The following is a 23,813-nucleotide window of genomic DNA, read 5'->3' as shown; positions in this document are numbered from 1 at the left end:
ATAATGATGCTCTCATGCACTGGGACTCTCAAGATTGTGCTATCACAAAGCACCAAAGGAGAGCCAAACTCAGCAGGTAATAGAAAAAGAACGCTAACCGCATAATTTATTTTTGTTACACATATTTAAATTTCATGAAAAATATTTTTTAGATAATATTTTTTATATTTGATACACTTAGAAAAATTGAATAATGAAAAATATTACCTTAATAAAAGTAAAAATTAAGTCATTTTTAAAAAAAATAACTCTATTTTTCAAAATGAGAGTTATTTTTTATTTTTTAAATTTTGATAATTTTATTAAAATATAAATATATATATATATATATAATAAATACGTATTATTAATTTAATATTATGATTAAATAATAAAAATATTTTTATAAAAAATATTTTTTATATACAAATTATGGTTGAGAAACAAACGGAGCCTTGTTATTAAGGAGCAATTCTCTTATTTTCTTTTGTATTGAGCTTGCGCAGACCCATCTCTACAACTGTTCAATAAAAAGCAGCAAAATGTTGTCGTAAGCACACTCTCTCTCTTATGAAGATCTAATTTTTTTTTTTTTTATGAAACATTATAAACTATTAATCAACTAATTAAGATGGCCACATTTCCACATTTCAATCTGTTACAGAACACAAAAGATTCACTTAGAAAAATCAAAGAAATGTTGAAGAAAGATAAGGTTGAGCTGACAGTTTCTTCATATGACACTGCATGGGTTGCGATGGTACCCTCCCAGAATAGTTTCAAGCAGCCTCTTTTCCCAGAATGCTTGAACTGGATAATGGAGAATCAACAGCCTGATGGTTCATGGGCTCTCGACAATGCCCATCCCCTCCTAATTAAAGACTCACTCTCTTCCACGTTGGCCTGTCTACTAGCTCTACACAAATGGAATGTTGCAGACCAACTTGTACATAAAGGTCTGGACTTCATCGCCTCTAACATTTGGGCTGCCACTGACAAGCATCAACGTTCTCCGCGTGGATTTGATATAATATTTCCAGGCATGATTGAGCATGCCAGAGAAACGGGCTTGAATCTTTCTTTCAACAACTCTGCAATAGAGGGGATGCTTCTCAAGAGAGATTTGGAAATTAAAAGGCATAAATATATATATTTTTTATTATTCAACTTTTATGAATAATTATTGACTTGGCGTTATATTTTAATACTGAGTTCCTCCATGTACAGTTTCCTGGGAGAGACAAACCGTTTTGCATACGTTGCAGAGGGACTAACCCGATTAAATGATTGGCAAGAGCTAATGAAATATCAAAGAAGCAACGGCTCACTCTTCAATTCACCATCTGCAACTGCAGCTGCTCTAACTCATCTTCATGATGAAAAATGTTTAGAGTACCTATCCTCACTGGTGAAAAAATTCGACAACGCAGGTGATCATTTATAGTTTTATTTTTAAGGCTATTGAAAGTTATTATTAAATTGTTTAAAATTAAAAATTCTACGTATAATTAGTAAATAAGGTAAAATTTTAGATTTATTTAGCCGATAGAAGTTAAATTACAAGTTAAATTACAAGTTAATTAATAAGGTTTGTCACAACCCACAACTTAAAGCCTTTATTTTCAATTTGAAATACTTTAGACTCTAAAATTTTATTTTATTAACAAATTAGTTCATCCACCCAAATTTAACCAATTTACCATTAATTATATAAAAAAATAACTAAAATAGTTTTAACTTTATTTTCAATTTGAAACAAATAAGTCTCTTCAGTTTTATTTTATTAACAAAAGAAGACACTTCATCTGAATTTTATATTTGAATAATTAAAATATTTTTATTTAAATTATTATATATATTATTTAAATAATTAGATATATTTTGTAAAATATAATATATTCATATATTATGTCTAAAATATAATAAATATAATTTTATTAAGATATCCTCTACTCATGTTCTAAATCATTAAGAATACATGCGTTAAAATATTTGTGTCATTCTGTATTTATAATTTTTAAATTAATTAAATATGTGTTATTGTCATAAGAAACTTTTAAAATTAAAAGGGTAAAATAATTTGATTATAATTTTTCATTATTTATAGCAATATTTTATGGGTAAATATTACATTAACCAAATTAATAAATTACACAATATGGTAACTTTTTATTTATACGTGTATAGTATATTATAAATATAATGTATTATATTAATCAAATTAATAAATTGTACAATATGAAAAAGGAGAAATCGTTTAAATAAAAAATAGTTTACCTAATGTTTTTTTTCCTTTATATTTTCTCATAAAACTCTAATTTGTCACTATATAGTCTAAAATTTTATTTCTTAAGTAATAATTAAAACTAGTGTGATAGGAATTCTAAAAAAGTTAATGTGATTGGATAATTTTCTTATAAAATTATATGAATAAAAATGATCACATTTTGAAAATTATTAATTTGATAAATATAAAATTTACTCATAAGAGTTTGCTATAAATCATGAAAAACTAATATATATATATATATATATATATATATATTATTCTAATATTAAATATTTCTTATCACACCCATATACATGTAAAAGGTTTATAAATCATAAATATGCATACGAAATGCAAATATTTTCGAACAGTTGAAGAGATTTTAATATATTTAAATGCAAGGATCATTTTGTTAATAAAATAAAAATTTAGAGATTTAATTGTTTCAAATTGAAAATTAAAAGTATTTTGTTTATTTAACCCATAATTAATGATAAATTTGATGAAATTTGGATACACATACTAATTTGTTGACAAAACAAAAATTGATTTCAACTCAATTATTTAAAATTGAAAATAGATAACTAAATTATGGATTTTGACGAACCTCCTAAACTAAGTTGTAATACACTTAATTTTAGATGTAAATTATGGCATTTTTCAGATATATATACTTGAGGTTTTATGTTGCATGTGCTGAGTTAAAATTTTTCTTTTACAGTTCCTACCATTTATCCCCTGGATATCTATCCCCGTCTCCATATGATTGACAATTTAATAAAGCTGGGAATAGATAGACATTTCACAGAAGTAATAGCAACCACACTAGATGATATATACAGGTGATTCCTCACTTAACCCTTTATTAATTGGAAAATTAAAGCATGCTCCAGGAGCATAAAAAATAGTGATTCTTTATACACAAAATTTTTGTTTTTCCTTGTTTACAGTAAAGTGAAACTCATATATTTATAGAGAGGGAGTATATGCTCTGAAAGCATTGAATAATCCCTTCTAGTAATTAATTAAGAAATGAAATGATTAAGTGGGTTGGTGAACAGATCTTGGATGCAAGGCAGTGAAGAAATATTTTTAGATCCTGCATGTTGTGCCTTGGGATTTCGACTTCTACGGATGAATGGCTACGAAATCTCTTCAGGTAAAATTTTTCCATCTATGAATTTGAGGTGTTTGAGCGTTAGTACTTAGCTTACCATTGGAATACCTATTAGGGGGTGTTCGATTTTGGCTTTGAGTCTAGTTCTAACTAAGAATTGAAATTGGAATCAAGCCTTTAATTTTTTAATTTTTAGGAATTAAAATTGGAACTAAAATTTGACTTCAATTCTAGATAAGTTCTAAACAATTTTGGTATGATTTCAATTCTAGTTTCGGTTCCATTTCGATTGCAATTTTAGTTTCAATTTCAGTACAAATCTTGATTCATACACCTAAAACTATAGCATTCCTGTGTTCATTTCAAAAGAATAAATTTAGCCTTAAATTTCTAACATCAAAATAAAAACAAAAATAATAGTATTAACATTATACAATAGTGTGTGTATAACATACGTTTAAATTCAGTTTCGATTCCGTTCTTATAAAGAACTAAAACTGAATCAAAACAATAAATATAAGTTTAGCTTGCTATGGTTTAGTTCTTATAATGATGGTTCTTCTTTCAATTTGGGTACCGTTTTTCAATTCAGTTCTAAATTAGAAACTGTACACAACCCTAATTTCTATATGTCTTGGTGCAGATGCATTGGCAAATTTTGACAAACAAGAAAATATTTTAAATTCAATGAGTGACATAAATTCTGCTTTGGAGTTATACAAGGCTTCACAGATGATAATATTTCCAAATGAACCTGTTCTTGAAAGAATTTATGATTGGACAAGAACTTACCTTGAAAATGAGTTAGTGAGTACTGGGGCGATTCAAGACAAGAGTTTGCATAATGAGGTACAACACTTGAGCAAATCACATTTTCAATTAATTAATGTTTTCTTATATTAAAAATAATTAAATAATATTAAATTTACAGGTGGATTATGCTCTGAAACATCTATACGCCAGTTTGGAAAGAACTGAAAGTCGTCGCTACATTGAGAATTACAATGTAGACAACATTTTACTTCTTAAAACATCTTATAGGTAAGGTGACATCTCTTGTTGGGGAAATTTTTAAATAAATTCATCGTGAACCTAAGATATAAATAAATAATAGACTATATCTATATAAAGGTAAATTCTACAATAGACACCCGCTGTAGCATGTGCTCCCTCACTCACATAAATGTGAGATCCACTTCTCATAACTTATGGTAGCACTCACATTTATATGAGCGTTAGGAGCACTAAAATCTAGTGTGCTAGACACACCTAATAATTTCCTGTAACTGTGAGGAAGTTTATATTTTTGAATAATAATAATAATATATTCCTTTTTTTTCCTCTTTATAGGTATTTCAATATTGATAACAGAGATCTCTTGACACTTTCATTCCAAGACTTCAATAAGTGTCAGGCCATACACCGCGAAGAACTGGACTATTTGGAGAGGTAATTTCACTAGTCTGTTGTTGTTTTAGTTTTAGTTTTCCCCTAGCCAATGGAGGAAAAAGGAATTTCCTTGAATAATTAATTTTAAATTGTATTTTTGAATAAAATTAAGCAGATGGGTCAAAGAATATAATTTGGATAAATTGAAGTTTGCAAGGCAGAAGATCGCATATGCCCATTTTTCCATTGCTGCAGTCCTTTCCCACCCTGATCTTTCCGATGCTCGCATCTCATGGGCTCAAAACACTGTTCTAACAACAGTTGTTGATGATTTCTTCGACTTTGCTGGTTCAATGGAGGAACTTCTAAATCTAATCGAATTGATTCAGAGGTATATATAAAAAAATTTACTTAGACTTGAAACATCATGAATTCAAGATATGAACATACGATTTCATCTATTTTACATGTGATTTTTATTATATATGTTATGTCTTAAATTCATAATAGATTAAGTCTAAACAAGAATTTTTTGGTATACATATATGTAATATACTAGAGCTTCTATTATCCATTTTATGATATAGCTAACAAATTAAATGATCTATTGAAACTCAGATGGGATGAACACTCAACAATTGGATTCAAGTCCAAAGATGTGGAGATACTCTTTTATGCAATTTATGGCACAACTAATTACCTTGCTGACAAGGCCAGCAAACAACAAGGCCGATGCGTCAAAAAGCATTTGATTGATATTGTAAGAAGTATTCATTTTAATTAATTAGTTTGCTAATTTATATGTTTAACGTAATCATCTAATAATATATTTATATTCATGTGTGTAGTGGATCACTCTGCTGGATACCATGTTAAAGGAAGCTGAATGGGCCAAAAACAAACTAGTGCCGACAATGTATGAGTACATTACAAATGGATATGTATCATTTGCCTTAGGACCTGTTATTCTCATATCACTTTATTTAATGGGATCTAAGCTCCCTGAGCAAGCTGTGGAAACCCAAGAGTACAATAATCTCTTCATGCATGTCAGCATAATTGGGCGACTTCTAAATGATTGCGTAACCGTTGCGGTATGTATATGTAGCTAGGTTAATTCCTCAGTGTATATAAATATAATAACCATACATCAATTTCTATTCACCAACTTCATCTTTACTCCATCTGTGCATTGATGCAAATTAACTTGCAGAGAGAAGGTGCACAAGGAAAACTGAATAGTGTGTCATTAGCTATAGTACATGGTCGTGGAGCCGTAACTGAAAAGGAGGCTCAAGAGGAGGTTACAAGACTCATAGAGAGCCATAGAAGAGAATTACTGAGAATGGTTCAGCAAACAAAAGGAAGTGTGGTTCCTAAAGATTGCAAAGATTTGTTTTGGAAGATGAGCAAGGTCTTGCACCTCTTCTACATGGGTGATGATAAGTATTCAAGTCCACACAAGATGGTTAGCGCTGTGAATGAAATCATTAATGAACCAATCCTTCTACCCCCATACTCAAAGTTGGATTAAATTAATAAACCTTAACCATGATTAGACTGTGCTGGGATTACTCCCTTTTTTTTTTTTGTTTTTTTCCCCACACCCTTTAAAAGCAATAGTCCCTTCAGATTCAATATATGCGTATATGCAAGGTGGAAAATTCTGTACTATCAATTTAGTGTAATGAAGTTCCAAGTCTTTTCTCTTCCACCAATGAAAATGAAAAATTCAGTGTTGAATGGACTAAAAAAAAGGAAGGAAATTCAAGTAATGCTGAAAATTCAAAATCACATGCAATTACTATTGTAGTACGAATTCTACATTTTTACAATTAAAAATTTGTGGCTGCACTGCCACATGTATAGATTAAAAAAAAATAGAAACTCAATAAAATTTCTTACTTATACAAATAATATAAAAAATAATTAATTGTTTTTCGCATCTATCAAAATTTCTCTCGTAAACACAATTATAATGAGTTGTTTTGTCCGCACCCATTGCGCAAATTATTTATTGTTTTATTTTAATAATATAATATAATTTTCATTTAATATTTTTGAAATTATAATTTTGTTAATGATTGAATTTTAATTAATTAGAACTTATTTTAAGTTTTAATAAATAAAATTTTTTAATAGTAACTGATAAATTTTATATTTGATAAAAGATATAAAATTATTTAGTTTTCAATTTTAAATTTTGAAATAAGTTTATTAATAGATTATTTTTGATTATTTTTTTAAATTAATTGATATGTACCAATCAAAGGATAAATAAAGTAGAAAAAAAATATATAAGCTATTTTTGAAGTTTTATTATTAAAATTTTTAAATTTTAATTATAAGAAATTTTTAAAAACAAATGTTTAAATTTTGTAATAATTTTTTATTGAATAATTTTATATATATATAAATATATATATATTTAATTTTCAAAGAATAAAAAGACGGTTAAATTTATTTTGAATAATGTCAAAAACTAGAAATCTTACAGTAGTTCACCATTTTTCTAATCTCATTGAAAATTTAGTTACAAGAATTATTGATTTTTAGAGATATATGATATGATGAGTAGAGTTTTATAATACATAAAATTGTAAGTTTAAGAATTTTAAAGTTCTTACTTATAAAAAAAATAGGATTTTAAAATTCTTAATACATGTAGTAAAAAAATTTAAGTAACATTTTTTTTGTATGAGATAAGATTTTAGTAATTGAAATTTTTAAACTTTTAGATAAAAATTGATGTTTAATATAATATGCTAATTTTTATATAAAAAAAACATAAAAATAAAGATAAAAATTAAGAGGATATATATATATATATATATATATATATATATATATATATATATATATATATATATTATTTTCTTTATGCCCCACTGAATTTTTTTCAATGCTTTTATTGAAAATTTTCCCCCTAAACTATATAAGATTTTATATATGAGAATCGAAATTTGATTAGAATATATTAAGGTTTAGTAATTATTTAATTGTTTACTGAGGAAATAATTTGAAAATTTTTGATAAGATTCTTACATTTAACAGGTAGCCGTAAGCTGTGAGATAATCAAATTGTTTCTCAAAAAAGAAACAGGTAATGATAAACTTAACAATTTTATTCAATAAATTATGATTTTTTGGGTTGAAACTCACTATTGTAGTGTTATTATCATTTACAAAAGGATTAATCAATGAAAAAGATGCTTTTATAGCATCTGATAAATATTTTAGGTTCAATGCTAAAGATTTAAAAACTATTAATCAAATTTTGAAACTTTTATTCACCATTAATTAACATTTAATATAATTAAAAATTAATAATTTTATTTAAAAATACGAAATATTCTAAATTTCACTTTTTATATATACAAGTGAAAGTAACTTAGGTAAGACTTTAGTAAGCTTGAAATTTCATTTAATTTATATTTTACAAACTATAAATTTAATTATTAGCAGTAGATAATGCTTAACTTAATAATTTTATCTTAATTAAGTTAAAATTTTTATTTTTATTTTTATCTCTTAATTATAGATTTAAGTAAATAATAAACAAAATTGGATACTTCTATTCACCATTAATTAGCATTTGGCATAATTAAAAAATTAATAATTTTATTTAAAAAATATAAAATGTTATAATTCTATCTCTTAAGAATTTTTCTTACAGAATTTTTCATATATTTATTTTACTTTGATATATGATTTCGATTTAAACTAAATACTGCTAAATTAATATATATATTGAGATAAAAATTAATATAATATAATTTTTAGCAATATATAATGGAAATAAATAATTCAATAGGTTTAAGTTCACTTGATTCAAATAAAATAAAAATTAAAAATAAAGCTAAAAATTATTACCGTGGAACACGTGGGTAGATGACCAGTTGCAAATTTGGGACAAATAAGAAAAGTAAGTTTATTTTATAAGACAGAAAGACTATATAATTTCTCATACTTTTGGATTCTTTGCAATTCTTCAAATCGATTTTCACTATATTTGGGAGAAGATTTTTTTGAAGATAAGGTGTGAGTTTTGAAGGTAATTGTAATTAGCTGACATATTTGAGAGTATGATTATTTTAATGAGGTAAGGTTTTTGAGAGTTTTTAGAAATTTTTAAAACTTTCAAAACCTATATTTTTTATTCATCAAATTGGTAGATTTTGAATGTGTTATTTCCAATATTATCTCTTTATTTTTTATTAAATTAAATATTTTATGTTAACTATGTTATCTTTTACCAGTGCCGATTTTGACAACTTCAAAGGATCAAAGATTGATATCATTTCATTTTTTTTTTTTATATAAATGTTAGTTTTCAACTTATGGGTCAATGGATTTCTTGTTGCATTTGTTAGATTGTACTGATTTTTCTATATTTATTTTTAAATTTTATTTAAAAAATAGTATTTTTTTAGATTTATTTTTTATTTAATTTTTTCTTAAAATTTATTTAAAAGAATCATATTTATTAAAAAATGATTAATTTAAATATTAAAATATATATCCCTATATGATAAGGATATTTTTGTTATATCATATTTCATCCTATCTTCCCATACATTCCACTCTAATAAAATAAGATTAAAAAAAATTTACTTTTTATTACCTTACCTTATCTTACTTTACTTAAAAAAAAAAAAAAAAAAATCTTACATTGCCTCCTTAAATTTCTCCACATAGTATAAGACTGCCTCCTTAAATTTCTCCACATAGTATAAGACTAAATGATAACTACTCAATCTTGTAAATATGTTTTTTAATTTAAAAATTCAAATAGCTAAAAAATTGAGTTTTAGGATCTAGTTGGATAAGGGGTAAAGAAAAGTAAGAAATTATGTCAATGTTTAGAAATGTGTGAATTAATGGAAAGTAAAGGTAAGTAGGGGTGCGCCTTACCCTCCCTTACCTCTCAAATCTCAATTTTTCTTACATTTCAAATGAGAGATAATAATAGGAGGTGAGACCTAGAACTATTTTTATTTCTACACCCTTTTTTGTAGTCAATCTATATTTTGCATATTAATCCCATTGTAGATGTGTTTTTTATTTCTACATCTCTTAAGTTTATTCTTCCTTCACTTCTTCTCAATCATAAAAAAAACATATTATCTATCTATACATTTCCATTAGGTCATGTTTAGTACGGCATAATCAAAGTTGCAATATAATTGTGATTACATTATATATTTAATTACGTAGTTTGATAACACAAAAAAAAAATTAACGTAATGTAATGACAATTACATAATGTAATTAATTAAAGTAATATAATGATCGTTGCACATAAGAATGGATGTAATTATGATTATATGTTTTCATTTTTTGTAGTTATTATCAATACTATCACTACTATCTGGTCACCATTGCTACAACTACCACTACCTCTATTCTATCACCATTACTACCACCACCGCTACCACCACCACCACTCCATCATCCTATAATATTACCACTAGTTGACCACCGGTATCACCATTTAGCCATTGTTACCTCAATCAGCACTTAGCCACTATCACCATTGCTAACTCACCTTGCTATCGCCACACCATTTATTGATGTCGCTACCACCACTTAGTCACCATTACCACTTGATTATAAATCACTGAATTACTATTTATTATTAACATTATTAAATAAATTAAATATTAAAATAAAAATTAGCGTTACATTACATTAGTTATATTTTTATTTTGCAACTAAATATATGAATGTAATGATAATTATATCACATTATATTACAATTTTGATTGTATTATATAATTGATTACATTACATTACATTCTACAAAACGTAACCTTAATTCACCCATTTCCAAATATTTTTTTTTATTGTAATCCCCTTTAATCTTCCTTGTCCTTGCCCTTTATTACCCTTCCATATTACTTATCCTTTTTTTACCCCATACAAACAGAACCTCAGTTTTTATCCACTTTTACCATCTCAAAACAACTATATCATTATCTGTTTTTAGAATTTCTTTACATTACATAACATTTTTCATGTGAAAAATATTATCTGGACATTTTTAAAATTTAATTTTAACTTTATTTCTTATGGAAAAAAATTTCCATATATATTTTTTAAAAAAAGGTTAATTTAGTTTTTTTTTATTTATAAGGTGTTTGACTTGTTTACTTACTTTAATTTTTGACTTAAAATAATTTTTTAACTTAAAAATAAATAATTAATCATTTGATAAAATTACTTAAAAATAATTTTTAAATAATTTAAGTGTTTGATTAAAAAGCGCCTAAAAGTAATTTAATTTATTAATATTACTAAAAAATTTATATAATTTAAGTGTTATAGTAGTTAAAATAAAAATAATGTTAATATTTTTTTAAAATTATAAGAATAAAATAATTTTTTATTTAATTAAAAATAATTTTAAAATAAAATATATTCATTTATGTTCCTTAACTTTTTAACTTTATAAATTAAATTAAAAGCTAGTTTATATAAAACTCTTTAATTATATGTAAAACTAATTTGCTTCTAAGTCAAATCATCTTGATTTTTGTCTAAAGGTTTGCTGCCACGACAAAACCGTGAACCGCGGAGAAGCTAAACCCTTAACCGTGTGCGGTTCACAGGACGCACTTACAAAAGTTAAATCCCTCTCTCTCAACCGGACTTCCAAAAACCCTAGCAAAACTCTTTTGCTTTTGATTGATCAGCTTCTCTCTCTTTTTCCTCTCTCTCTCTCTCTCTCTCTCTCTCTCTCTCTCTCTACCTTCAGCTGTACGATAATGGCGATGCCTTCTTTGGAATAAGGGACGGCGAAAGAAGTCCTTAGACAGGTGTGTTGCATATAATCTGGAGTTCGATTTCTTGTTCAATGGCATAATAAATTATTAACTTCTCACTATTTGGTTCCTGTGCTGTGTATTTCAGGTGGAGTTTTACTTCAGTGATAGCAATCTCCCTAGAGACAATTTTATGAGAAGAACTATCAACGCCAGTGAGGATGGCAGTATCCTTGCACTTTAATATCATTTCTCTTTTGTATATGATTGTGAGTTTGGCTTCAGTTCAGATTAGATTCTTTGTTGTTTGTTTGGAAATTGTTGATCTTGACTCCGGGAAAAAGTGGTAAGTCTTGCATTGATATGCTCGTTTAAGAAGATGAAAGGTTATCTGAAATTGAAGGACTTGAAGCCCGAAGAGGTGCCGGAAGATACTGTCAAGGCAGTTGCTGAAACTCTTAGGAAATCTACTTCTCTTAAAGTTTCTGAAGATGGTAACTTTTCTGTCATTTTGCCCCCTTTTTTTGTCCCTAAATTTCTTTTATTCTTTGTCTAGGCAATGAGTGAATCGCACGATAAGAAAAGAAAATCAGCTTAGTTAATTTCGCTGAACTAAGATTTCTAAAATCTTTGCTCAGTGGAACTTCGGTTTAACTTCATGGCTTAGAAGGGAGTTATTTCATTTTGTTTTGTCCTTTGTGCTATTAGATTTCGATTTCATAAGGCTGCAGCAATTTTATCTTTCCACTACTTTTAGAGGTTGATGCAAGTACCCTTCAAGAATTCAAGCTTTCTGACTTGTTTTCTTTGTTGGTTTGTCTTAGTGGGATTGGGTTTCTAAATCTGGGAATTTTCCTAGTTGAATATCTGATTTGAACGGTAATTTGGGCTCCAAACCGAATCTGTCATCTGTTGTTTTGCCTCGTATTCACAGAAAATGTAATTTTTCTTACCAAATTATTTGTTGGCTTTGTCCATCTTAGGGAAAAAAGTTGGTAGGATTGCTGCACTCTTAAAGCCAGAAGAGGCAATAGAGCAATTGGACATAAGAACAATTGCTGCATCACCTCTAGAGTATGATGTGAAGCGGGAGGATGTGGAATCATTTTTAGGAAAATATGTCAAGGTAATAGATGGTCCCACGAGTTGCTGTGACTGGTTTTGGATTATCAACGATGCCACATGAAATATAGCTGCTTCGTGAATTTATGGTTTTTAAAGCTTGACAATCTTTCTACCCATTTTAGGTGTCAAGTGTGAGGATGCCTCGTCACGTGGCAGACAAAAGGGTATTTCGTGGCACTGCATTGATTGAGTTCTCAACAGAGGAAGATGCTGAAAATGTTTTGAAGCAAAGTTGGTTTTTGGTGGTGTACAACTAGAATTAAAGCCAAAGTAAGCTATAATTGTAATTGTTTCTTGTCATGCTAATCATGCATGCATATTCTTCTTTTTAATTTGAATAATGGACATGTGGTTATAAAGTATGAAGTAGTACAAAATTTTTGTTGTCCAAGAGAATTGCTCTCTTTTTTTTCCCCCTTTTCCTTCTAATATATGCTTTGTCCAAATCAGGAAGGAATTTGATGCAGAAAGAGCAAAACAAGAAGAGGAATTCAAAAATTCCGCCTCTTGACAGTTTCAAATAACAAGAACTATTCAAATGCAGAAGCAACGTTAGTAACAACCGATCTTTTGTTTTCTTGTGGAACTTTTTCTCTGATGGTTGTTATTGAATTCATCTCTTGATGTTATGATAACAGCAATCCAAAGGGTTTAATCGTCGCATTTACTTTAAAGGGCTTGTCAGCTGGAGATTCTGTGGAAGGCGATGGTGCTCAAGAGCCTGTCAGTGTTGATTCAAAGGTCTGTAAAGCTGACGGGGGACTAAAATCCTCAGAGAACGATGCTCAAGAAAATGAACAGAAGGAGTCAGAGAATGTCTCTGATGATAAAGAAAATAATGAGATGAATGTTGAGGAGGGAAAGGAAGAAAAGGCCAATGAAGAAATTGGCTCTGAAAGTAAAGAAATACAAGTGGAAGAAGGGGAGAAGTCTGCTGAAGATCCCACTGGAAAGGACAAGGAAAAAGAGGGGAAATCCAAAGCTGATGCCTATAGGGACGACATGAATGTTGTATTGCGTGAAGATTTGAAGGCTGTCTTGGGAAAATTTGGCACTGTCAAGGTACCATGAAGGTTCCCTCTTCTTTCATTGGGCTATAATTATCCTGCTTGCTAAATTATGTTATTTTTCAAATCCAAGGTCAAAATCATCAAGAAGCTGTGCGCTGTACTTGAATCTTTCATCTCTAGTGTCGGTCCTTTTCTTTCTATTCCAATCATTTGGTTAGGATGGAGAAGAAATTCTTGCAACTTGTAACTAGAAGTTGGTCTGGGTTTTTGTGCTTTTTGCATTGCATTGACTCCTCGTTATTTTTTTCCCTCCTTGGTTTAGTTCGTTGATTTCAAGATTGGAGAGGATTCAGGATATGTTAGATTTGAACAACCTGAAGCAGCACAGAAAGCTCGTGCAACTGCAGTCTTAGCTAAAGAAGGTGGCTTGGTTGTAAAAAATTTCATTGCCATTTTAGAACCAGTGACTGGTAGGTTCCAACGTCAGCTTTAGTCGAGTTCGAAGTGTTGCTTGAGTTCTTATATTGTCACTTATTTTAATATTTTTCTTTTCTTTTTTCCTTTTACTTCTAAATTGCATTCCGATTGGTGGGCCTTTTATGGCCACTGTTCTGCATGACAAGATGTGAACTGATAGAATGTTGTTTTTCTTTCTTCATTTGTGCTCATAGGTGAGGCAGAGGAGGAGTACTGGAACCTGCTGCGTGGCAATCAAGAAAAACATTAGGAAAATAAAGGCAACCGCGGAAGGTCGGACTTAATATATTTTATACTTCCCATTTTAAGAGTATGTTTGGATATTTTGAAGGGGAGGAAGGAAAATAAGAGTGGGAAAATAAAATAAAATTTTCTTATTTTCTTTTCTCATGTTTGGATAAATAAAAATAAAAGAGGAATGAAAGAAAAATAAAATTTATTTTTCCTTGTTTGGAAATAGATTGAGTGGAAAGAAAATAATATAAATTACCATTTTATCCTTTTTTATAAATTATATTTTTACTATATACTAGCAAACTCATAAATAATAATACAATTAAACTATTTAAATAATAATAATAATTCCCTTATCCTTTCTACTTTTACATCTAATATAGACGGAGATAAGATTAATACAAATAATATAATAATATTTCTTTTCTAAATAATAAATAATATAATAGATTTTATAGATCACATAATATAATTAATTTTCTTACAATACTTGGATGCTTTGCATTCCTATAGCCATAATTGACATTGCCTATTGCTGCTATTGTTTCAAGCAAAATCTAATTCCAATATTGATGGTATGTCCTATTAACCATTAAAATTTATACATATAAATCAAAATACTATTATTTATGCCTAATATTACATACAAAATAAGTTCACATAACACTAAATATCATCAGTCAAACAACATACAGTCAATTAGCCTTCATCTTTAGATCACTTGTCATTCACAACTCTCATCAACCATTCCAAATGCCTTGCACGTGGAACACCAAAAAATGACCTTGTTGCTGATGGATTTTTTTAAAGGTAACAATAAGCTGTCATCACGAAATCCGGATGGACCCCTATTAATTCCAACTCTGTAAATAACTCTTCCTCTTTATAATAATGGGGTCGACCACTTTCAAGAATTGCAAGAGACTTTTCTGCAATAGCATTTCCTCTTTCCAAGATTTTTGACACCCTTTCAATTCCACTATTTAACCTTTCATATTGCTTTTCTAACATCTCCATCATTGAAACTTTGCATTTAGAACCTCTAGAAGAAGTGCCCTGAGAATGAAGTGAAGGTTCAGGACTATTCATATTGTTATCAGTGACCTCATTAGCCCAATTGAACTCACTGTCAGACATTATGACATTTTCAAATGTGTCATTCAAATCAATTTGAGATGAACTTCCCTCCCGTTGCCAGCGTCTAACCTTTTCTCTTGCACTTTCTGCATATTCACCTGTAGCTCTTTGGTTAACATAAAGCTCATATAGTTTGTCATAATTATTAATTGGTGTATGCATCCACTTGCGTGCTTCCGGTTTTTCCTAAATTAAAAAAATACCATTTTATTAAGTAAATAATTACATAAACAAATCTAAATTAATGAAAAAGCATATATATTACACTACTAAACTTTAACTTAATATATTCTTATAAATATTATAACCTTTACCTGAATTAATTGCTCCCAAAGATCAAAAGTAGCTTCAAACAATTTTGTTACAGGATTCCAAGCAAAGCCACTAAGACCATGAAATAAACATCAAAAGTAGCTTCAAACAATTTTGTTACAGGATTCCAAGCAAAGCCACTAAGACCATGAAATAAATCCTTACACTCAGCAAAGGTTCTCTTCAAGGTCTTCATTCGATTCTTAATGTTTGATTTTTGAATTACAGGGCCAAATGCTGCCCTTAACACTTGTAGCATATTGTCAAAAGCTCCACTATTCCATGTTCCTTCAGGTCGATTCCCTTTATGATCTTCTTCCAACATAGCATTTATCAACACATTGTCCATTTCATTTGTCCATACTACATGTTCTCTTCCATACATTGAACTTTCCTGGTTTGGAATCTTTTTCCTCCTTGGCATTTTTTATCTGCAAGAAAATTACATAACATATTTTTGCTGAATAGAAGATATTAAACATGGAATGTAAATTGTATACCACACATGTATATATAATAACAATAAATATCTTAGTAATATATATTTACTTATTAATGTTAAGAGATCATACATACTAGTTACACATTGCAAGTATTTGTGATTACAAGTTATTATAATAGTCATTCCACATTTGTGATGCTATTTGTTCCCTTCACATAACTCCTATTCTATAATCTGCATCCGTTGCTAAACCACTAGTGCCCACATGGTGATCAACCTCGGCATGCATAAGCTCACGATCAACTTCAGCAATTAAATTTTCATCTGGATCAACACCCATTAAGAAGTTGTGTATTATACAACATGCCAAGACAATTTCAGTCATTGTTTCAAATGAGTAATGGGGTTCAGTGCCACTAGCTATAATTGGAAACGTTTTCTTTAAAACACCGAAAGCTCTTTCAATGACATTACAGAGTGATGCATGATGATGGTTAAATAATTCTTTAGCATTTTGAGGTCCGCGTCTGGAGTATTCATTCAAATGGTAATGAACACCTCGATATAGTGCAATTAATCCACTCCTCAATGGTAATCCAGCATCCACGAGATAAAATTTTCCTACCAAAGAGGGAAATTAATGAATTTTTGTCCAATAACATACTTAAATGCAAAAGCTTTCCATATTCAATTATACTTACCTTGTGGAATTAAAAGTTTATCCTCTCCATCCAATGCATTTTTTAGATTCTTGAGTCAGAGGCAGTTCCTTCCCAACCAGGTAACACATAAGTGAATTTCATATCAAAAGAACATGCTGCTAACACATTTTGTGTAGGCCATTCTTTTCTCCCTCGAAATCTAGGGCCATTTTGTGTGTTCCATCTAATGCACCAACACAATCCTGTATAGACAAGTAAATGCACCTAGATCTTCTTAGAAGTTACAGTAACAAAATAAAATACGTAATATATATTCATTTGACCTGAAATTTGCTTACCTTGAAGTATGGATAGAATCTATTATTATTCAAAATCTGAGGGGGAACATCAGCTCCAGTTGGTTGGTTAAGGAACTCGGCTTCAAGTGCCACTACTGCTCTCAAGACATTATGAAAATGATGATCGATGGAAAAAAAATCCCAATGCGTGATTTCTAAAGTTCTGGCCTAAAATTTGCAAGAACTTAGCTACTTTCTCTTCCATTGTAGCACGTCTAAAGTCCTTAAGTAAACTAGTAGCTCTGAGCTTTCCACAAAATTCAGTAAATGCGACTGGACCCATGCGAAGAATATCACGACAAGTGACTTCATTTGCAGTGAGCTCACGCATTAACTTATGTCATAATGCATCTCTTTCCGCATTTATACTGCTTAAGGGTTTAGCAATAATAATTGCTTGGATGTTCAATAACCATAAGAGATTAACGATATAACATAATAACTGAACTATAGCCTCCACTCGTTGTCGTTGCCAAGTGTCCATAACATGTTTCCACATATTTTCAAACTCTAAACCATCATTTGTATTGGATATTGACATGTCATCACTTGCATCATCTACATTATCTTCTAGGCAATTTTCTCCACTATGTTCCCTATCCATCTACAAATTAAATTATTAATATACTACTCCTAAATAATAAAAAATAAATGCATCATAAAGTAAACTATTTAATTGCAAACACATCTATATGTACTTATACTTTTTTGTGTTAGATTTTATAAAGTTTAAGTTTTACATAATTGCTTTGTTTAATGATTTCTTAAGGCAACCTTAAATATGAAATTTAATCCAACATAATGAAAGTAATACCATATCTAATGAGTAGCATGAATTTAAAAGTATTATAAAGTAGAAATTGTGTACCTCAAATTCAATATGAGATTCAAGAATTGACAGACTTCAACATGGTTGGCACCGGTATTAGATTTCCAAATGCACTAATCAACACTTCAGGAAGAATCCGCAAATGTCTAAAGAAAGCATGCAAGTGTAGCAAATTTCTAAATTACAAAATAGTACAAAGCCATAAATAAATAAATAAATAAACAAATAAACAAATAAATAAATATATATATATATATATATTGTAACACCCTAGGCAAATCCCACATGGGCAAAACATGGGAGAGATGCTGGGTTTATAAGTTGGTTGTTCGTAACCCCTAGTGACGCGTTTTAAAACCGTGAGGGCTTCGGCCCAGAGCGGACAATATCACTAGTGGGCGGAGCCGTTACATTAGTGGTATCAGAGCCGCTCCGCGTGCAACCTTGAGCGATGGTGGGGCAAACCTCAGCGAGGACGCTGAGTCCCATAAGGGGGGTGGATTGTAACACCCTAGGCAAATCCCACATCGGCAAAACACGGGAGAGATGCTGGGTTTATAAGTTGGTGGTTCATAACCCCTAGTGACGCGTTTTAAAACCGTGAGGGCTTCGGCCCAGAGCGAACAATATCACTAGTGGGCCGAGCCGTTACATTTGAAAACCATCGCTCAAGGTTGCACTCGGAGCAGCTCTGATACCACAAATGTAACGGCCCGGCCCACTAGTGATATTGTCCTCTCTGGGCCGAAACCCTCACGGTTTTAAAACGCGTCACTAGGGGTTACGAACCACCAACTTATAAACCCAGCATCTCTCCCGTGTTTTGCCGATGTGGGATTTGCCTAGGGTGTTACATATATATATATAAACACACGCATATAAAATAAATGAAGATAAGAGAAATTAATTAATCTTAATCTAACTCTTTGCTAAGTTGTGGTTGAGCATTTTAGATTTTCTTTGCAAACGTTCCTCTTTTATTTGTCCCTCAACCAGTTAGCATGCTTATGGCCTTCTACCAGTACAATAGAACCTAGTTTGTTTCTTTCATTATATATATGTATATTGTAAAAGATTATTATTTGTTTCTAACAGAGTTCCACCCTCATGAACATAATTTTATAAGGCCTAGAACCAACTGCTAGCTAGGTCAAACAACAAATCAACAATTAATTAATTTTACTAGAAGTTGTTTCCTTTAATGGTACATTGTTTCATAGTCCATTTTCTCAACAGTTATTGAACATAAAAAACAAATAGACCCAAGTATGTTTAAATTAAGGTGCTAAAACATATGCCACAGTTAGAAGTGTCTAGTAATAAAAATAATCTCACAACATCTAAGAGAGTCAAGAAACAGGTACAAAAAATCAGAATTGAAAAATATACAACATCAAGGAAATAAGTGTGATTCTATCATTGCAGCATATTTCCTAGGCAATTTCTTTAAATAAACAGCACAAACATAGTAGGACCTATCAAAAGAAAAAAATCATTTATTTATCAATAAAGCTGACAGGTGATGTTCAATAGCCATTCCATTAAGAGAACTGGTTTTCCCTCTTGAGACTTATCAAATGCCTTAAGCTTGAATATTACATAATGCATTCATATTTCTCCTTTTTCCCTCTTTTATGGATACAGAAGCATACAACTTAATGGACAACAAAGAAAAATTGAAATTGTATACTTTTTGTCCATCAAATTATGCATACAACAATATATTCAACTTCTTATGATTGTGACCAATTTGAAATTATTAACTATAATATATATATAAAATAGGAACAACACCATCAGGTCATAGGTAGATTTTTTTGTTAAGCTGAGAATGTATGGGAAGTGAAAGTTCTCATAATCATAAATTGAATTTCAAAAAATCATAGATAAATATGTAAACCTTCACATGAACAGATAATTTTATCTCAATCAATTTATGCTGGACAATAGAACTCTAAAAATAAATTTACTTTTCTTAATTTTCTCCATGATTTCCCTCCATCCAAACAGAAAAGGAAACAAATCAATAATACGTATTTTAGTCTCTCCCATCCAATTTAAAAAAAAAAAAACTCAAGCCTCGCTAATGAACAGAATGCATGAAAGGTGAATATATCAAAATAACGAAATTCAAATATTATTCTATCCTCATAAAAACCAGAAAACCATTTCAGTTAGTTTCCGTATACTAAAACACACACACAGAGCATAAGATCCAAAAATTTTCCTCTCAAATCGCTCACTTTCCTACTAACCAGGGAAAAAAAAATTAAATATGAAGCGTACCGTATTGGAAGGCCCAGCTCTCAGTCGCTTGAAAGTCGTTAAAGAAGCCCAACATTGAACCTCGACTCAACCACAGTACTCCAGTACTTCAAAATGCTTATCGCTACAACTTGTCATACGGTGATTTATTAGATTAGAGAGTTAACTCAAGAATTGAGAATCGGTTAAAGATCTAGAGAAGCATATAATGAAATGTACCTAGGGTTTTTGATTTGGTAGATAGCCACTCAACAAGAAAGAAGAAAAAGAACAAAAAAGCAAAGACACTAATTTTTCTCCAATGTTTAGAATCTTCACTTTTTTGCTGGAGTAACAATTTTATAACGAAGGCAATAGTGAAGGAAATATCTTGAATTGTTTTTCAGTGGTAGAAGAAAAGGAATTTTTGGTAGAGGGTTTCATTTGCCATTGTCAGGCAGAAAAAGAAGATATAGAAGTGGAAGGGTAGTTAAGTAATTTATTATGCAGACACATACTTTCCCCTCTGAATGCTTATTTTCTCTCCGATTTGGAGAGAAAAAACACAGAGGAAAATAACATCAACTTTCCTTCCCTCTATTATTTTCTCAGCTTTATCCAAACAAGAGAAAGGGTCATATCAAAACTATTTTCTCCTACTTATTTTCTTTCCTCTCTCCTTTCCCCCTTTCCAAACAAAGTGTAAAAGTTTATTGTTTGGTTGATAAGAAAAGAAAACAAAATTTGAATTCTATTTAGCGTTTGATTGAAGTGAAGAAATATTGGGAAAAAAAATTTTATAGGAATATTTATGCAATTTTTTAATAAATTTTGATTTAAATATTTGTAAATTTTTAATAATATTTCAATATTTTTATATTTTATAAAATTATTTTATTTATTATTAACAATATAAATTAATAAAATTAATTATTAAATTTTTAAAATTAATTTTATTTGTTCAATGGAATTTAAATTACCATGCGGTTGTTTATAAATGGCCATCTTTATTTTTATTTAAAAAGGAAGAAATTTTAAAGGTGGGTTTAAATGAGTGAAAAATTTGAGCACAACTTTAAGGTTTTGAAATTTTGATTTTAAATGTTTAATTTAAAAATTTAGAATTTAAAATTTATAAATTTAAAAATATTTTGTTTGACTAATAAAAAGAATTTTCATGAATGTACGTAAAAGATATGATATATATTTAATTGTAGTGGAATAAATTTGAAATAATAAGTTAAAAGTAGTTATTATAAATTTTTAGTTTTTAAATTTTTTTATAAATACATGGTATTTAGATCAAATTCAAATCTATTTTAATTTAAAATATCTAAATAATATATTTATTTCAAATCTAAATCCATATAGTAAAACCCCTCAACCAAACATAGTATAAGTGAAATTTGCTCCATTTTTCAAATGCTTAAGAGGGTTTTTGCCAATTTTAATCAATCTTATGAGGCAATGCGCATCAATTTCTTGGTGGAGAGGCGTGAGCCGGCCTGGTGGGGCTAGTTAACCCAAAATTGCCTAAAGTATTATCTCCGAGATAACGAGAAAGTATAAGGCTACATTTATTGGAAAATAATTTATATATAAAAAATATTTTTTAGAAAAAATTATTTTTTAAAAAATATTTTTATATTATTAAATTATAATATTAAATTAATGATATATATATTATAAATATATATATATTTTTCATATTTTAATAAATTTATCAAATTTAAGAAAATAATTTTTTATTTTGATTTTAATAAAAAAATATTTTTTGCTGATTTTTTTAAGAGTCTGAAACACTAGAAAATGCACTTAAATTTTCAAAAGGTTTTGGATCATAAAAACTAAAAAAATAAAAAAAAAAGCTATATCTTTTCGTGCGTTTTCCAAATTTTATACATATTTTTTTAATTTGAGAAATTTCATTTTAATGGATAAAAGTTGTTCAATTGTATTTTTTTAACCAAAAGGTTTATTTTAGCCATTAAAATATGAGCCAATAATCATATAAGTACTTAAAACATTTCGTGATACAATTAAACCTTTAAATTAAAAAAAAATTAAATAAGTGCTTCAAATTTTAAAAATATATCGAATGAACATTTTTACTATTTTGAGGATAAATAAGCCTTTAACTTTCAAAAATAGATAAAAAAATATTAAATTTTAATTTGTCTTTAATATAAATCCAACCAAGATTATACACGAAAATCTTCTAGTGCATGGAGTCCTCATCAACAATCCCAATTATTTGATTCGGTAAGTATCTGTTGCATCTTAGAGCATATTGATAAGTTATTTTTTGTTGAATTATTCAAGAAGCTTCTCATGGGTTCGCAATATTCGTTATAATTTCTGTAGAGAAACTTCTTAAACCATTCGATGAAAAACAACTGATTAATTTACTCCAGAATATAGCAGATATCCACCAGGATGTTGCAAATCATATATGCAGGATTGCTAATGAGGATGTCGTACACTAGAAGAGAAGGAGCATCATCCAAAGGCATAAGTTGATATTGGGGACCGACAAGATCAAACACCCTATGCCTATAGGGATTGTTGTCACCTTAGACAAATTTTGTAATTGGAACTATCCTTTTAATCAAGATGTTGAAGAAAAGTATAGTTCACCATATCTATGCCATTTATAATAATCCAGTCTAAGCCCCACTTCATAAGATGTAATTGATATTGACTAGTACATGGTCTATCACATCCCCTCAATCAGAAAACAGTGAGGCTCGAATTGTTAGCTAATCCTAAAGGCTGTGTTCAAGTGAGAGGTTTGGTTAAAATGTCAGCCAGTTGATCCTTTGAAGAAATGTACCAAACTTATATTTTTTTCTTAGCCACCTCAATGTGTTTGGTTTGTGCATGAAAAATTGGATTATTTGTCAAGTATGTGGCACCAATGTTATCACAACATAGAGTAGGAATGTGCAATAGACTATAACCAATTTCCCTTAAGAAGTTTGGATCCATGTGACTTCAGTAATATCGGCACCTGTAACGTGATACTTAGCTTTAATAGAGGATCGAGCTATAGTTTTCTACTTTTTGATTACTGAGAAATAAGATTGGAACCAGGAAAGATAGCATACCTAATTATGGACTTTTGGTCATCAACATTACTCATCTATTCAACATTCGAATAAACATGCAAAGCATTACTAGAGGACTTAGTTAGATGTAGGTCGAAAGTGCTCGTGGCGTGATGATATCAAAGAATCCATTTTACCTTGAACCAATGCATATCCATGGGACTATGAAGGAATTGCACCACTTTGTTTACAGAGAATGTGAGGTTGAGACGTGTAAAGGAAAGGTATTGAAGCCCTCCAACAATGTTACGAAATAAAGTTTGTTGCTCTATAGGTGTCCCTTTAGCAAGAGTTAGTTTGTCATTAGAAGAGGCAAGAGTGGAGATTCAATGACACATTGTAACGCCCTCACCATAGGTAGTCGATACAATTTACTGT

At 29.4% G+C, this 23,813-nt stretch overlaps 2 protein-coding genes and 1 pseudogene across 2 annotated transcripts; 2 read left to right on the top strand and 1 right to left on the bottom strand.

The window, feature by feature from the left end:
* The first annotated feature begins 672 nt into the window (after positions 1 to 672).
* Positions 673 to 6,375, top strand: LOC110660499 (ent-kaurene synthase TSP4, chloroplastic). The gene is made up of 11 exons (XM_058129468.1): positions 673 to 1,116; positions 1,207 to 1,409; positions 2,970 to 3,090; positions 3,310 to 3,407; positions 4,009 to 4,214; positions 4,297 to 4,406; positions 4,716 to 4,814; positions 4,930 to 5,145; positions 5,373 to 5,514; positions 5,603 to 5,848; positions 5,968 to 6,375. The coding sequence occupies exons 1-11, from the start codon at positions 677 to 679 to the stop codon at positions 6,286 to 6,288; spliced, it is 2,202 nt and encodes a 733-aa protein (XP_057985451.1). The 5' UTR covers positions 673 to 676; the 3' UTR covers positions 6,289 to 6,375.
* A 5,146-nt stretch (positions 6,376 to 11,521) lies between these two features.
* On the top strand, positions 11,522 to 14,507 carry LOC110660509 (la protein 1-like; annotated as a pseudogene).
* Positions 14,508 to 15,168: 661 nt separating this feature from the next.
* On the bottom strand, positions 15,169 to 16,237 carry LOC110662234 (uncharacterized). Its single transcript, XM_021821151.2, has 3 exons — positions 15,981 to 16,237; positions 15,816 to 15,885; positions 15,169 to 15,687 (listed from the first exon to the last, which is right to left on the bottom strand). The coding sequence occupies exons 1-3, from the start codon at positions 16,235 to 16,237 to the stop codon at positions 15,169 to 15,171; spliced, it is 846 nt and encodes a 281-aa protein (XP_021676843.2).
* Between the last annotated feature and the right edge of the window lie 7,576 nt (positions 16,238 to 23,813).

Source organism: Hevea brasiliensis, chromosome 11 (assembly GCF_030052815.1).
Source record: "Hevea brasiliensis isolate MT/VB/25A 57/8 chromosome 11, ASM3005281v1, whole genome shotgun sequence".
Lineage (NCBI taxonomy): Eukaryota > Viridiplantae > Streptophyta > Magnoliopsida > Malpighiales > Euphorbiaceae > Hevea > Hevea brasiliensis.
Note: the sequence above shows the minus strand (reverse complement) of the source record. Positions and strands in the feature narration are given on the sequence as shown.

What these genes read in the sequence shown, in the direction of transcription:
- LOC110660499 (XM_058129468.1), top strand. Translation starts at nt 677, where the DNA reads ATGTTGAAGAAAGATAAGGTTGAGCTGACAGTTTCTTCATATGACACT. An exon ending in TGGCTACGAAATCTCTTCAG is followed by an intron (nt 3,408 to 4,008) that starts GTAAAATTTTTC and finishes GTCTTGGTGCAG; the next exon opens with ATGCATTGGCAAATTTTGAC. An exon ending in CTTCTTAAAACATCTTATAG is followed by an intron (nt 4,407 to 4,715) that starts GTAAGGTGACAT and finishes TCCTCTTTATAG; the next exon opens with GTATTTCAATATTGATAACA.
- LOC110662234 (XM_021821151.2), bottom strand. Translation starts at nt 16,237, where the DNA reads ATGCCAAGGAGGAAAAAGATTCCAAACCAGGAAAGTTCAATGTATGGA. An exon ending in TTGAAGAGAACCTTTGCTGA is followed by an intron (nt 15,886 to 15,980) that starts GTGTAAGGATTT and finishes TCATGGTCTTAG; the next exon opens with TGGCTTTGCTTGGAATCCTG. An exon ending in TTTGGGAGCAATTAATTCAG is followed by an intron (nt 15,688 to 15,815) that starts GTAAAGGTTATA and finishes TTTTTAATTTAG; the next exon opens with GAAAAACCGGAAGCACGCAA.